The 16,611-nt window shown below is 44.3% G+C and overlaps 1 protein-coding gene across 1 annotated transcript; it reads left to right on the top strand.

The window, feature by feature from the left end:
• The first annotated feature begins 835 nt into the window (after positions 1-835).
• On the top strand, positions 836-13,909 carry prdm13 (PR domain containing 13). Its single transcript, XM_059981309.1, has 4 exons — positions 836-976; positions 3,349-3,480; positions 3,583-3,703; positions 12,444-13,909. Exons 1-4 carry the CDS (start codon positions 836-838, stop codon positions 13,907-13,909), a joined length of 1,860 nt encoding a protein of 619 aa, XP_059837292.1.
• Positions 13,910-16,611: the final 2,702 nt, after the last annotated feature.

Here is a 16,611-nt window from a genome sequence, read left to right as displayed (position 1 = left end):
TTCTATGCGGCACACGCCGAGTCAATAGAAGTTAACAAGTCCTCCAAACATTTCTGCTCTCTTTGTTTAACTGAGATCCACTCCTCTGAGAAAATAAAAAAAACAAGAGGGAGAGAAAAATCTTTGAAGTATATTTAACCTGAAAGGAATCAGCCAAGTAGACTTAACTTTAGTCACTTATTTTCCCAAAGTTTTGTTGGCCGCAATAAAAGAAGGTAAAATTTATGGAGAAATTATACAGTGAATTTGTCACTTAAAATATCGTAACTGTCTGCCGGACAATAACACAAGCTGACGATTAATGGACCCGCCAGACCTTTGATTCACAATCGCCTTTCTTGCTCTCTTGACAAATTGGATTTTAGGAAGGGGAAGGTCGCTAAGGCCATTGTTCTTTGCCGTTTCGAGCACTTTATTATTCAGTTGGGTAGGGAAAGTCTCCATGTGTTTCTCTCTGACCCTCTTGGGCTGCGGCTCGCAGCTGTGATCGCACCAAAACTCTCTCACCAAACTGAGGCACTCTGTGCCCTCCGCTCCAACGCAACGGTCCCCCCTTTGGATAGAAAAAGCGCAGCGCATGGACTCCGGCGCGTCATTTCACAGGCGGAGACCAGTGTGTGTCCATCTCCTGTCTCTCTCTCTCTCTCTCTCTCTCTCTCTCTCTCTTTCTCTCTCTCTCTCTCCCTCTCCCCTCTCCCTCCCTCTCTCTCTCTCTCTCTCTCGCTCGCTCACACACACACACACGCACACACACACACGTATCTGTCTCATCTCGCTACCAACCCACCCCTCTTCCCTCAGCCCCTTCTTTTCACCTCTCTGCATTCCCGGAGCTATGCAAACCCCCCGGAGTTCGGCGATCACCGTCACCGCGGGAAGCATCATCCCGGCCGGGCTCCGTCTAGGTCCCGTACAGGGCATTTTTAAGCTGGGGAAATATATGTCCGATCGCAAGGAGCATTGCAACAAGAAAAAGGTAATGCATTTGTTGCCGACCAGAAATATTTAATATATAGTTTTCCTTTTTCATTTCTCGAGAGCGGGAGAGAAAACGCTGCCTTCCGAGTAGTTGGACAGCAGCTTCAAAGTATAATTAGAATGTATTATTCGCACTCTTAAATCAGGCCAAATAATATTTCAAATAAATCCTTTATTCATCTATAAAACACTAGAGGAAGAACCACTCACCCTGGAGTTTTCCCGGTATTGTTTTCAGTTGTCCATTGTCATGGATCCCAGTCTAATCGTTTAGTCGCTAATTGTTAGTTAATTGTGTTTTCCTTGCAAATTACCATACAGTGTGAACTTCTGTTAAAGTTATTGACAGATTGCTTTTATTGTATCTAATTTCTACAATTGCGTGCGGTTAAAGGGTTCAATATCACGGTCTACAATTAACCGAACGGTCAGGTTTCAATTAATTTATTTTGCCTTGTCGAGATCCATAATCTAAATGGAAAATGTTGTTTGCAAGATACTTAATTATTTTCATTCAAAATCGTTGCACGCTAGCTTTAAACATGTCCCTGATAACACAGAAATAGTACCCCCTTTATCTTGACTTAAATCTTAAATTGTATTGGAATAAATTCAGTTTATGCATTTAGCGACGAGATTTAGCGGAACAGTTGATATTAGCTGGACTCGGCCCCCTTCCATAAACCCGTATTTATTTGTCTATGATTTAACTGTTAGGCTTAACGCAATCAATCGCAAATGATACAAGCTACTCCCCTTGCTGGCATATTAAAACGAGGAATATGCTCAGGAAGATTATTTGTGTGTATACAGGAAAAGTTGTGCAGTGCCTTATGCCACATATAACCACGAGTTTCGTTAAGCAGGTGTAGATGCCGTGTCGTCACGGTCAGATTCTTAATTTGTTAAATCCTTTTTAAACGGCCTGACAAACAATGTTATTTATTTCTCGTCTGTTTCCATTTTATTACGCGCGGAAGGACCGCTCTGCCTAATTAATAGCTAACCGCCCCCCCCCCCACCCTGCGACCATTTGCCCCGCCCATATTTTGTTAATATCTCCCCTTCACGGCGCATGATTAACGGTGCTTATTTTCCAATGTCTGTTAGTTGGAGTTCTCTGCTCGTCGGACAGCGTGTTCGAATTCTCGAGAGGCATAGTATAAGCCAGGAGATAAGCACTGAGTGCGCCGCACAATTCGGTTCCTCCATCGGACAACTGCCAAACACGAACGGGCGTCACCGCTACCTCACCGGCCAATGGACGGCAAAGCCACAGTCATAGGGTTCAACTGAGAACAGTGTTCTCAGATTCCGAAGCTCGGATGTGTAATAATTTTCAAACTTTTAAACCCATTTTATTACCGAAGTCCGTGTACGTCACCATATACTACATTGAGATTCATTTTCTTGCAGGCATTTAGAGGAAGTAAAGAAATACAATAGAATTTATGAAATCCGGTTCGCCCTGCTCTCTCACGCCCTTGCCCCTATATCTTTGCAAATTTCCCTCTGTTGATTATGTCAGGATGAACCAACCGGATTTCATAAATACTATTGCATTTCTCTTTAGAGACTGCAAGACTATCGAATCTCTATGCATGAACAGCCAGTGTGCAGAAGATAAGTATTGATTTGCTAAGCACATCGGATTTGCTTGCTTATCCTTTACTGCCTGTAATTCAAATCTTAAACAATATACAATTAGAAACACCGGGGAACGCGCAGTGACAATGTGAGAAAGCTTTCAACACTATCTAACCACAGCTGAATTCTGCTTCAATGTAAACGGCGTTTGTTCGTTTGTTTGAGTGTAAGGTTCAACTCTTCTAATGTTTGTGTCGCTTAATGAAACATAAGCAACACAGGCCTACAGTGAGTTCAACACTCTCTGGTCCCTCTGTCTGTCTCTGTCTCTCTCTCTCTCTGTCACTCACACACACACACACACTCACATATACACAATCACAGTCACACTCACATTCACGCACACTCACTCACACACGGGGAAACGGACGCGCATCACCACTCTGGGTGGTTTTTGGTGTCATCATCACCATCAGTTCCTGTCAGGTCACACATATCCTTGTGTGTCTTGTTACAACTAAAACGCCTAGTATACACACTGTTGCTTAACCAACTTTAAAACAATACCGCATGTTTAAGATAAACATGCGCTCCCATATGTTTCGTTTTTGCTTTAATCTGGTGTTTTTTATAAGCGGAGCGTTGTGAACACGATTCTGTATTTTATGAATGCGGGTGTCTATTGCAAATAACCAGCGAAGTGGAACGAATATTAGAGAGATAAAGCAGGAATCTGAAAAAAAATGCTCTTCCCTAAATTGTGATGCTGTGGACGTGTTTCAGGTGCGTTTTGTTAGAGGGGATTTGGTTGATGAAGCCGGCGACTCCGTGCCGGAATGGACAGAGTTAATCCGACCAGCCAGGCATATCCAAGAGCAGAACTTAGAAGCAATCACCGACCTTCCGGGGGGACAGGTACATCAACATCCGCTGTATTTGGGACAGAAATATAGTTTTCCATCAACCCTGTTTGGTAACATCTAATCGTTAGGAGTCGGTATCCGTTCCTTTCCGCAGATATTTTACCGAACACTGAGGGAAATCCAGCCTGGAGAGGAGCTAGCTGCTTGGTATTCCAGTTCTTTAGCTCAGTGGCTCGATATCCCAACCACAGCTACACCGACACACGATGAGAAAGGTAGGGACAATCTTCTCAGCTCTCGCTGCACTACAGTAATGGGAAAGAGCAACGCTAGATGTGTACACTGCTTCGAAAGTATTTCTGCAGTTTTTCCGCACACAGGTTTAAGAATCAATACTCTTGCACGAATCTTCTGTGTGTATAAATATATAAACGCAAAATTACAAGTGTCTGCTTTTTGACTACGAGCAGCGCTGATATTTACGGATCAGAGCAGTTTATATTTATATTCGATAATACCTTAATTATGCACTGGGTGTATTTTGTCTCTTTGAGTATGGTTACAACAGATAGCCAAATCCCCTTTATTTTAACACTCTCACCCTCCAACTTCAGGAGAGGCGGGGTAATCGCAATTCGCGAAAGACGAACGGGAAGTTCGAAGTCCAAAGTGAATTTTATAACCGGATGAAATTTAACGCGTGTATCACCACATTCTACCTTGAGGTTCACTTTCGGCGATAAGCCCGTTAGACGCAGAAGGGGAAGTGGCAGAAACAGAGCGTGTTTACAGTTTAGATGCAATGTAACGTCATTGCGCTGAGCCCGAAGTGGGACTGTCCATACTGCCCCCGATCATGTGGGCACCAGGGTAGCATTTGGAAAATTTGCAGTCTCTGCCGTAGTATTTAACTCATGTGAAGTTGTTCGGCAACGGGACATTCTATTCATTTTCTGAATAAGTTCGCATTGATTCCAATTGGCTGTTAATATACACAGAAGATAAATTAATCCCGTGGTTGAACTGCAAGCGGTATTGTTCTTTTCAGTTCTATTGCTGTGTCAGAGTCAATAGCACTTTGTCCAATGAAATAGTCTGAATTTGATTATGCTGGGTAATTTATTAAAGAGTATGTTCGGTTTGAACTTGCAGTGATTGGAATTTCAGTGTACCGTCCTTTGTAAAAATGTCTGCTCGCTCTGTATCGCTGGTCAAACTCCAGTTTCTAATCTGCGCCCCAGACTCTCAAGGTCGTTGCGAATCACGGCTGTTTATAGTCATAGAGTAAACACACACACAAAATGCTGGAGGAACTCTGCAGGTCAGGCAGCATCTGCAGAAATGAATGAACAGTCTCTGTTTCGGGCCGAGACCCTTCGTCAGGACTGGGAAGGGGGCGGGGGGGGGGAAGAAAAATCCAGAAGGATGTCGACTGTTTATTCACGTCCACAGATGCTGCCTGGCCTGCTGAGTTCCCCCAGCGTTTTGTGTGTGTCACTCTGGCTTTCCAGCATCTGCAGAATCTCCTACGTTTTTCATCGATGGTCATCTGCAGCCGCAGCTCGTAGTGGCGTAGATTGAAAAAAGCCAGCCGAATGCTCCCCCCCACCCCCTCCACCCCGAGTGGGAAATTCTCCGTTATACTTCGGTCAAAGTAAACGAGAGTTTATTGGATCTGCCGAGAAATTGACCTGTAATTAAGGCCGAAAAATCTTGGCTTCTCTTTTCAATTTGGAAGGTGTATTTTTAACGATCTTGACAGAGGTTTTGTTAGAATCGAAAGCAACTTTTCCTGCTTTGTTGAGATCTCCGGGACGAGCGGCCACTCAGAACTTCAGCAACAAAAACAGAGAAGTCTGGGCAACTTCCCGCAGATCAGGCTGAGCACTTGCCTGGCTCGTAAGGCCATAAGGCGTAGGAGCAGAATTACGCCATTCGGCCCTTCGATTCTGCTCCGCCATTCCCTTCATGACTGACTGAATTTCCCTCTCAACCCCATTATCCCCGATACCCGGACTAACCAAGAACCCATGAACCTCCGCGATATGTACCCAATATCTTGCCCTTAGCGGTCGGTGACCGTGACTTCCGTATGTTCACAGCTGCGAAGAGACACGGCGATATCGCGTGGGCAGAACTACTAGCCATTCTATTGAATGTACTATTTTGTTCTGGACTAGGATCACTGCCACCCGCAGCCTGCTACTGCCCCTTAAGCACTCTGCATGGCTTGGCGTTTTCGCGGTACCCTGAAGGATTCGGCGGACTGGACTCGGTAGAATTTATCTCCTTATCTACTTAGCGATCCAGCGCGGATTGGGTTCTTCCGGCCCCCCGAGTCGCGCCGCCCAGCAACCCCAGATTTAACCCTAACAGGACTATTTCCGATTAACCCGCTCACCGGTTCGCCTTTGGGCTATAAGCGGAAGCCGGAACGCCCGGAGGAAACCCACGTAGTCCACAGGGAGTACGTACAAACTCCTTACAGAGGTCGAGTCGCGCTAACCGCTTCGTTACCGTGGAGAATGCAGAAATGGCTGCGGCCATTTGCTGGAACCTCTGGGTGTCTTCAGCATTTGCCGTTCTTGTTTTGACAGCTTCTGCGGCCTTCTCCACAGCTACAGGGAGAATGGGGTTGAGAGGGGTAATAAATCAGCGGACTCATCCTGAGCCTATGTTTTATCGTCTTCCGTGCTGACGTGAAACATATGTAATTTCAAGGAAAATTAGATTAAAAGTATAATTAAGAAGCTGTCAAGATGTTGGCTGACCTTCGCCCCCTCCCACCCCTTCGACGCTGGTTATTTCATATATGACCAGTCTTCATTTCTAGAAATGTTTAGCGGACTGTGAGAAGTAATACAGGGTGATACATATTTTAGTAATTGCATCTTTATTCATTTCAAACGTGGAAGTAAAATTATTATTACAGTGCGTATGCTGCCCTGAGATGAACTTCTCCATTGTGAGCAATGATGTTTCTATATCAGGTCGTGAGGCAACTGTAAATAACAGACGCAGGCAGACTGGAGTTTGGTTAACGTGGTTTCCTGCACGCAAGTGCAAGGAGAGCGAAACCATTGTTAATCCGGATCCGATGCGGCCCAACCCCCCCTCCCACCGCAAAAAATAAAGAACATGATAATGATAATAATAGCAAAATATAGATATAATTGTGTAACGAAATTGGCCAATGCGAAATAAAATGGGGCAAGGGCTATTTGCGTCGGGTTCCAGGGAGCGCGCAGAGGTGGGGTGGGGGTGGACTTCGGGTGCATTAACTAGAAGGCACAATTGGCTCCAAATTGTGGATGGGCGCAATATTGTGCTCTTCAAAGGAATAATCGCGTAGTACATCCAATATTGTATTCAGCTTGAAGTCCCACTTTTCAGAGGGACGTGGTGCTGGTGATTTTTGACGGAGAAGGGGAGGGTGGCTAAACCTCTGTCACCTCTAATCCAAGTTGTAAGGTAATGGGGGGTTACTAAAATTCGGGCTTGGGCTACGTTCTCCTCACTGTTACCGTCCAGGAGCCTGAAGACAAACGCTGAGCGTGTCAGGAACAGCCTCTTCCCCCTCCACCATCAGATTTCTGAATAGACAATAAACCCGCGTAAACTCTATTTTTTTTAAATTTTGCTCTCTTTTTGTCCTACTTATTTAATCAATTTATTTATCTATGATTACAGTTCTTAATGCAATTTATAGTTTCCTTTTAATTGTACTTCTCGTAGAACAACAAAATTTCACAAAACATGCCAGTGACATTAAACCTGACTGTGATTCTGATTTTGATAACAAAACTCCCCAATTATTACAAGAAGCTTTACAGAATCTTCCCCCCCCCAAAAAAAAATCAACGTACTCGCCTCTTCCCGAGACCTACGGCCCCATCCCAACGCTTAAAGACCACCTACTATAATCTAGTGTAGATTGGATGTGCATGAAGGACACTGAATAATAATGGACCGAGCGCACAGCAGTGCAAAACGACTGGTACAGTTTCTTTCTTTTGTAATACAATGTAAATACGCCATACACGCAGTCCAACGCTGTTGCGGAGACCCGAGCTGTTAAAAAGTGTAATGTCTGTACTTCTAATAAACCTGAAAGAAACAGGTGTAGTTAAAAATACTCCAAAGCGACCCTTCAACGTACAACGAATCAATATTTCAGTCAATAGTTTATTGATGCGGTAATACTGAAATTATAAACACCAATTCAGAGTCAGAATCATGTTCAATGTCACTGGCATATGTCGTGAAATTTGTTGTTTTGCGGCAGCAGTAAAGTTCAATACTTAAAAAAAGCTATAAATTACAATTATCTATATTATTAAATAAGTCGTGCAGAACAAGATGAAAAAAAATAGCTTGGTAAGGTCCGGTTCAGAAATCTCTTGGTGGAGGGGAGAAAGCTGTTCCCGAAATGTTGAGTGCGTGTCTTCAGGCTCCTGTGCCTCCTCCATGATGGTGGCAATGAGAAGAGGGCATGTCCTGGGTGATGGGGGTCCTTAATGATTGATGCCACCTTTTTGAGGCATCATCCATTGAATGTGTCCTTGTTGCCGAGAAGGTGTTGTTGCTTTTGGAAGATATCCTGGATTCTGGGGAGGCGAGTGCCCATGATGGACTGGCTGAGTTTACAACTTGCTGCAGCTTTTTCCGATCCTGTGCAGTGGCCCCTCCAGACCGGACATGATGCAACCAGTTGGAATGCCCTCCAAGGGTACATTTGTAGAAATCGAAGAACTCGCTTTCTCTAAGGGGGTTTTTGCAGGTCGCGCAAAATCATTTCACCTGAACTCCGATGCTGCCATTAAGACCATTGCTCACTTTGAACCCAGACAACTGAACCAGTCATATAAACTACTGAATCGTGCAGCAGCGATTCTGTAGACGCTGGAAATCCAGAGCAACGCACACAAAATGCTCCAGGAACTCGGCCGTTCAGGCAGTATCAATGGAAATGACATTTGGAGCCGAGGCCCGAGTTCCTCCAGCATTTTGTGTTTGCTGCTCTGGGTTGCGCACTCGATATCCGTAATCCTAAGGCTGCAGATGGTACTTAGACTCCATAACGTGGACTACCAGTAAAAATATCCGAATCATTTGACTTCTGTACAATTTAAAATACACTTCAAAATACCTGTTTTATTGGTTTGCATTTTTCACACTATTTAACGTTTCTGTTTGTTTTTTCTTAGAATAGAGGTTTCAGCTTGTAACTAACGATTGCACCCCGTTTTAAAATAAGGCTTTGAGCCCCTAACCTCACCACCCCCTCTTTCCACTATACATTTGCGTAATACAGGTAACGGTAAATAATAATATTTCGATAAATAACGTTTATTTTATCTGTTCATTTATTTTTTTATCAGAGACACAGCGCGGGGCAGGGCCTTTCGTCCCAGCGAGCCGCGCTGCCAGGCAAATTGCCCATTTTAACCCTAGTCTGATCACAGGGCAGTTTACAATGAACAATTAACTGTGGGAGGAAACCGCAGCACCTGGAAGAACCCCTCACGTTCACGGGAAACATGCGCAGTGAACTCCGGAATTGTACTCCGCACTCCGACACCTAACCCCCTACGCTACCTTGACGCCCCCGGCGCCATGCTTCCTGAGATGGCATTAGTTTCAAAACTTTGTAATATACAGCGTTAATCTTTATTTAATTATTATATCATACGAATTATTTTTAAAAGCTATTGATAACAGATTCCAAAGTGTGGTTTTAATCAAATACTGAAGATTACGTTTCCATACCTAGTTAAGGTGAACGACGGATTTACAAATACATTGCCGCAAGCTGGTTAGAATAAAGTGCATTGTTAGGCATGCAGTAGTGCCAGCTTGAAAGCGAGCATTTAAGTTGAACGGAAACAGCCCCGAAACTCGCCACTATACATTTATTCGATGCCATTGAAGCTTTCAACGTGATAACAACATTTCAAAATCACAAGCTTGCCGCTGGAAGAACTAACACCGTGCACTTGGACCGTTTCTGTAAGAAATATTCAAGTCGGATATTTATTATGTCTGGTGTGTGAATCGGCTTTGTTCCTGGCGTGTTTCCTGAGACAGAGTCGGAACAAAAGTATCAGCGAGTTAGGAAGACGAAATGATTTTGTCTCGTGCTAATTTTCAGCAAAGCACCGGAAGACTAACACATTCAGATGCTTTGCAGGCGTTTACAGTCTTAGAACAAAGTTCGATCGAACTTTTCCAATTGTACACAATACGTGCAGATTGTTAAAATGAAAATCGACAATGCGTCAAGTTAATTATAATTATACTTGTAATATAGGCTTGTCAGTTACAAAATAGCATGGATTCTAATGGATGTGGGAATAGACCGTAAGCAAAGTTTTCCATGAAGAAGCATTAGGTCGGGGCACGTATGTTGGGACTGCATCCAAGAAACAAAAAGATGAGAGAAGAGAACTACATTAAAGGGGAATCGGTAACGAGAACAGATATAGTATAACAGAATTAACGAGAATAAAGGGGAAAATAGTTATAGTGAAATTGAAACTTTGGAAAAGATAAACACACACAAAATGCTGGAGGAAGCCAGCAAGTCAGGCAGCATCTATGGAAAGAAGTTGACGTTTCGAGTCGAGACCCATCATCAGGACCGAAATGTCGACTGTTTAATCCTTTCCATAGATGCTGCCTGACCTGCTGAGTTCCTCCAGCATTTTGTGGGTGTTAGTCGGGATTTCCAGCATCTGCAGAATCTCTTGTGTGAAAAGATAAAAGAGTGAGCTGATGGTCAAAGATTGAGAGCCTTGCTTTCTGTTGTACAATGAACAGTTTGACGCCATTCTTTCATTGCAGTATCTACAAATGAGGGCACCTCAAGGAATTGTTTGTCTTTGAATAGCGCACGTTAATATTCTGGACATTGTTCCCACTTTAATGAGAAGCTTATGATATATATATTGCTCTTTGGGCAGTTTGTTCAACTCCTTGCCATACGCCTCCTCTCTTCAGCATCAACAGATGGGCTTAGTGCATTGTTTCAAGCGCCCCATGATTTCAAGGAACAGCTGTTGTCACCTCGAAGGCTGGTAAAGCCCAAAACATTAACTGTCTAGATTGTGTATGCCTGATCAGGCTTACGTTTCCTCCTTAGAGAAGAGAATAATGAATAACCGGACTAAGAAATGCATATACATCACTCCACTGAGTTGTTTGTCCCGCTGACTTCCTTTTACATTTACTACCATTTAATTTGTAAAGTTTTTGGGTTGGGTCACAGAACTCGGCCTGGTGCACATCAATACTCTCGACCTTCTGCAGATGCGCAGTGGAGAGCACCCGAACACGCGCATCAGAATCGATCAGGTTTTATATCACCGGCATATGTTTTTTTGAGGTTTATCGTTTTCCCGCAGCAGTACTGAGAGACCCATAATAAAAAAATATAGGTTACAATAAGATATACAGTATACAAAATTAAATAACTTGTGTACAGCAAGAAAAAAAATAGGTAGTGTGCATGAGTTCATTGTGCATTCAGAGATCCGATGGTGGAGGGGAAGAAGCTGTTCCCAAAACGTTGAGTGTGTGTGTCTTCAAGCTCCCCTACCCCTTCCTTAATCGTAGCAATGAGAAGAGGGCACGTCCTGGGTGATGGGGGTACTTAATGATGGATGCCGCTTTTCTGAGGCTTCGCTTTTTTAAAGATGTCCCCGATGCTGGCTAGGCTAGTGCTGATAATGAAGTTTACAACTTTGTGCAGACCTTTCCGATCCTGGGCAGATAGATGCACTGTGGGGGGGCTGGAGAGCTCCACAACGGGTAGCTAGGATTGCCCAACGCAGCCCCGGCACCAGCCAACTCGTCAGCAAGGACATATATACGGGAAGGTGTCTGACATGAAGGCCAACAGTATCATGAAGGATCTCATTCACTCTGTTCATGGACCATCAGAGAAGGGGCTACGCAGCCCATCCACGCCAGGATCACTAGACTTAAAAAATAGTTACTTCCACCAAGCAGTAAGGCTGATCAACCACTCCGCTCACTAGCCCAGAACCAGTAAACCCACATCAGACACGCTTCCCCTCAGCGCCTTCACACCCCTCATGACTCGAAGCACTGCCACATCACAGTCACCTGTACATTGTGTTCATGGGGTTATTTTCTATATTTACATTTATTGTGTTTCTTTGCGCTGCATGGGATCCGGAGTTGCAATAATTTTCTTCTCCTTTACACCTGTGTGCGAAAGAATGGCAGTAGACAATCTTGTGAATCTTGAATCTTGAAGGCAGAGGGTGTGAACAAGAACTGAAAACGGATCTTTGCCCTACCTTAATATCAGACCTTTTGTTTTGCAACGTGCAGCTTATTTTTAAGTTCTATATATTTTTGTTTACTTTTTTGTATTTTTGTATCATTTCGTACCATTGGTAGAATTGGTACTATTTTGTACCAGTTTTGCACATTGGGTGTTTCGGCCCTGTTGGATATGTAGTTTTTTTTTCGTGTTCTTTGTTTTCCTGCGGGTGCCTGCAAGAAAATGAATCCCGAGATGGCATTTGATGCCCATTGATAGGAAACTTACTTTGAACTTTACTCAATTAACTGTTGAAAGATGAGCAATAATTTGAAAGCCGTGTAAGGAAAACAATTTAGGCAATTCGGCCCATCTAGCCTGATCTGCCATTCCGTCATGGTTGATGTATTATCCCTCCCAACCCCATTCTCCTGCCTCTCCTTGCAGCCTTTGGCGCCCTGACTAATCAGGAACCTATCAGCCCCCTCTTTAAATACCCCCGAAGACTGGCTCTCCAGAGCCACTCGTGGCAATGGATTTCACTGGTTTACCACCCTCTAGCTAAAGGAATTCCTCCTCATCTCTGTTCTAAAGGGGCATGTCTACTCGTGTTAAATGACTCTTAACGTCTACGTTTCTATGGTTTATCCTTGCTGCATGTCTTTCCAGTAAAAAAACATTTGCAATTTCACTCTGAAACTCAGTATTTTTTTCCTGTTCCGTAGGGGAAGAGCGCTATATTTGTTGGTACTGCTGGAGAGCGTTTAAATATCCGAACACGCTAAAGGCTCACATACACTTCCACTGCACCCTGAGTAACGGCAGAGGATTCATCAACAACGACCAGACTCGGATCTCGGAAACTTTCAGCAGGTCGCCGAAGAGTGCAGACATATCCAGTACAGCAACGCTGAGGAATGGTCATCAAATCTCACCCGTCTCTGCAGAGGAGGGTAAACGATCAGTTTCGCCATTCCTGGCCAAAGCCTCCCTGATTAAGAAGTCAGCGGGGTCGTTGGATGAACAGGACCGGGCTCTGGACATGAGCGTTAACTCAGCCCGAAGCCACGCTTCCCTGACCACCCTCAGCGAGACTTCCTCAATAGTCAGTGCGATGGGCTTTCATCCTGGGATTAGATCCGCGTTCAAACCTACCGGATTATCAAAATTAATATCTTCCGAGCCGGGCGGTGACTGCAGCAGCAAGACAAATGGAATGGCCTTCAATAAGCTGCCCACCAGCATGAAACCGCCGCGTTCTACCAGCGAGACCATGGTAGGAAGCCACCCTTCCAAGTGCATCCACTCAATAGAGCCCCCGGCCCCCGCACTGCCCTGCAGTGACAGCACCAGAGGCTTTCCTTTGTTTAGCAACTTTGAAGAGACGTCGGCCTTCAAACACGTCGAAAGGGGTTTCCACACCAGCCTGTCTCCGAGCCGCTGTGCCACCATTCCAAGCGGCGTCCATTTTGAGAGGTTCTCCATTCCTCCCTTTGAAGGTGTGAAGCCTTTCCCCGGGGAATGCAACATTCCGCTGATGCCCTTGACCGTGTACAATGGCGAATTCCTCTACAGCTCCCCCTATTACCCCCTGAAGTTCCACTTCAGCAACTTGGTCAAGTACCCAGAGACCGTCACCTACTTTGGCGCCCCATCCCTCAATCCGGAACTTGGCTCCATCACCAACATCGACCGAGAAATCGCAATGCACACCCAGCAACTGAGCAGCATCGCCGCGGAAAAGAACAGATCCCGACTGGAGTCCATTTCGACCACCACCACTTCCAGCGGCAAACCCAAAAAGGGCCACCTCTGCCTATACTGCGGTAAGCTCTACTCCCGTAAATACGGCCTTAAAATCCACATGCGGACACATACGGGCTACAAGCCTCTAAAGTGCAAAGTTTGCCTCCGACCTTTCGGAGATCCCAGCAACCTCAACAAACACATCCGCTTACACGCGGAGGGGAACACGCCCTACAGGTGTGAATTCTGCGGCAAGGTGTTGGTGCGTCGCAGGGATTTGGAGAGGCATGTGAAATCCCGACACCCAGGGCAAAATATTCACAAGGCAGACAGCAAAATGGACGAAGCCGAGCAGAAAAGTGACCACAGCAACGAGAGCGACGTGGATGTGTGCTTTACTGACGATCAGAGCGACCAAGATTCAGGAAGGAACAATGATCAGTGAATAGAACTGACACGTGAATTGCCAAAACCCCAAAACGCTTGAAGCCTGTTTATTTTGTATATAAGATGATAGGAATTGTGCCTTTCGGTGACCGTATCGTATAGGATATTTATTAGGGAAGAGCAATATCAGAACCAGTATCCGAATCGTTTTCCATTCTGTGCAATTCTTGAATGCCAAGCCTCTGCCGTTTAATAATTAGAGAACTTAATAGAGAATTAATAGAGGGCGTCACGGTAGCATAGCGGTTAGCGCGACGCTACTACAGTAAGGAGTTTGCACCTTCCCTCCATGAACGCGTGGGTTTCCTCCGAGTGCTCCGGAAAGACGTACCGGTTAGTAGGTTAATTGGTCTTTGTAAATTGTCCTGCGATTAGGCTAGGGTTAAATAGGCGGGATGCTGGGCAGCGCGGCTCGTTCCCCCGAAGGGCATGTTCCGAGCTGGATTTCTCAATACAATAAATTCAAACGACCGTGACAACATAACAAATTGAGTATCAGTAACTTCATTAAAAATCTCGATACTTCCTATCAGTTTTAGCTGTCGTTGTAATATTCTCATAGCGTTAATTTTAAATTCAACACACACTGCAGTAAACGGAAGAATCCTCATCGTGACTTCCCGTTGATTAATCAGTCATCAGGACCAGAATGAATAACAATCGCTTAGGCAAATGTGTGACTATCAAAATACTTCTCTAGCAGACAAAGCTAAAAGTGACATATGATGTAGAGCTGGGAGCAATTATTTAATTTGGTGTAAACTCGCGTCCTTAAAGGGTCAGGCTTTAAAGCACTAAACGTGGGCGCGGAACATTACAGAGGCACTGTTGTTGGTAGATTGATGGTTACGATTTTTTAAAGCATCTGATTATTTTGATCATTTTTTCTGTTCACGTGTTTTCTGAAGACGTATTAAAAGCATGAATCTGAAAGTACGTGGCAATGCTATATATAATTTTAAAGAGAATATAATTTTTCGTGATGTCGATAAACATGTTGTGAATTTGTTTTTTATATATTGACTGATGTACAGTGCACCCGATAATCGCCTTTTCGTTACCATGCATTGTGCGCGAATTTGCAAATAAACTTTTAACGACGAAATAAGTTCTTTTGAGTTTGAACTTGCAACTAAAGTTAAAACAGTGCGTCAATTAACGCCGTCTTGAAATAAATCCAAACTTTCCTTTTGTTTTAGTTTCTTAAACTAACATTACTTGGAAATCATTCGAGACTCTGCCGCTGATTAGGACCAGGGTGTGGGAAAAGCGATTTATGCAAAAGCAGTGATGCATTTTAGGATTTTGTCATCGAGTTGTCTTGATTAGATCGAACATTTTCACTGTAAACATAATTTTCAACCCTGACTTATTTCCCCCGTCTGTCTAAGATGTCTAAACAAAACCTGTAGCTCTCTCATTGGGAGGAAGGCTACCTCAGGATCATCAGGCTGCAAAGCAGTTACTTCCCCCAAGCCGCAAGGCTGATCGACACCTCCACCCCTCCACACTCCCAATCACCACTACCTGTCACTGTCAACATGCGCAGACAGTCCCGAGCTTAAGGTCACTTTATAGACATGCAATCAATCTATGCATACAAACTATCTTATAAACACCTTTTCTACGTACTATTAAAGAATCCATTTAAAAAAAAGCCTCAATAATAAATCTTAAGTGTTTCAAAACATAAATTGGCAGATACTTGGTGCAGAGGGAAATACCGTGGAGCTTGAGATGCAGTAATAGTTTCTGACGAGAGCGTGGCGTGTACACTCAGTGGCCACTTTATTAGGTACAGATGTACATCTGCAGATTAATGCGAATTTTTAATCACGCATGCAAATCAGGCCATTCGGCCCATCGAATCTGCTCCGCCGTATCATCGTGGCTGATTTATGGTCCCTCTCAATCCCATTCTCCTGCCTTCTCCCCGTAACCTTTGACGCCCTGACTAGTAAATAGCCTATCAACCTCCGCGTTAAATGTGCAAAATGATATGGCCTCCACAGCCATCTGTAAGAATGCATTCCAAAGATTCACCACCCTCTGGCTAAAGAAATTCCTCCTCATCTCTGTTCTAAATGGGCATCCCTCTCTTCTGAGGTTGTTTCTTCTGGTCCTGGACTCACCACCACCACTCTACCCTGACCTTTCAATATTCCATTGGTTTCAATGAGTTCCCTCTTCATTTTTCTAAACTCCAGCGAGTACAGGCCCAGAGCCTCATACGTTAACCCTTTCATTCCAGGAATAATTCTTGTGGATATCCTCTGGACCCTCTCCAATGCCAGCACACCCTTTCTTAGATAAGGGGCCCCAAATTAAACCGAATTCTCCAAATGCAGTCTGACCAATGCCTAATGAAGCCTTATCATTATATCCTTGCTTCTACTATTCCAATCCTCTTGAAATGAATGTTGCTATTACATTTACCTTCCTTGTGACTGACCCAACCTGCAAGTTATCCATTAGGGAATCCTGCACAATGACTCCCAAGTCCCTCTGCACCTCTGATTTTTCAATTTTCTCCCCATTTAGAAAATAGTCTACGCCAAGTGATGACTATACACTTCCCAACACTATATTCCATCTGCCAGACCTCTGGCCATTCTCCTTTTCTGTCTAAGTCCTTCTGCAGATTCCCTCCTTCCTCCACACTACCTGCCCCTCCACCTATCTTCATATTATCCGCAAACC

The sequence above is a fragment of the Hypanus sabinus genome, chromosome 10 (assembly GCF_030144855.1).
Source record: "Hypanus sabinus isolate sHypSab1 chromosome 10, sHypSab1.hap1, whole genome shotgun sequence".
Lineage (NCBI taxonomy): Eukaryota > Metazoa > Chordata > Chondrichthyes > Myliobatiformes > Dasyatidae > Hypanus > Hypanus sabinus.
This window is presented reverse-complemented; position numbering and strand designations above follow the sequence as displayed.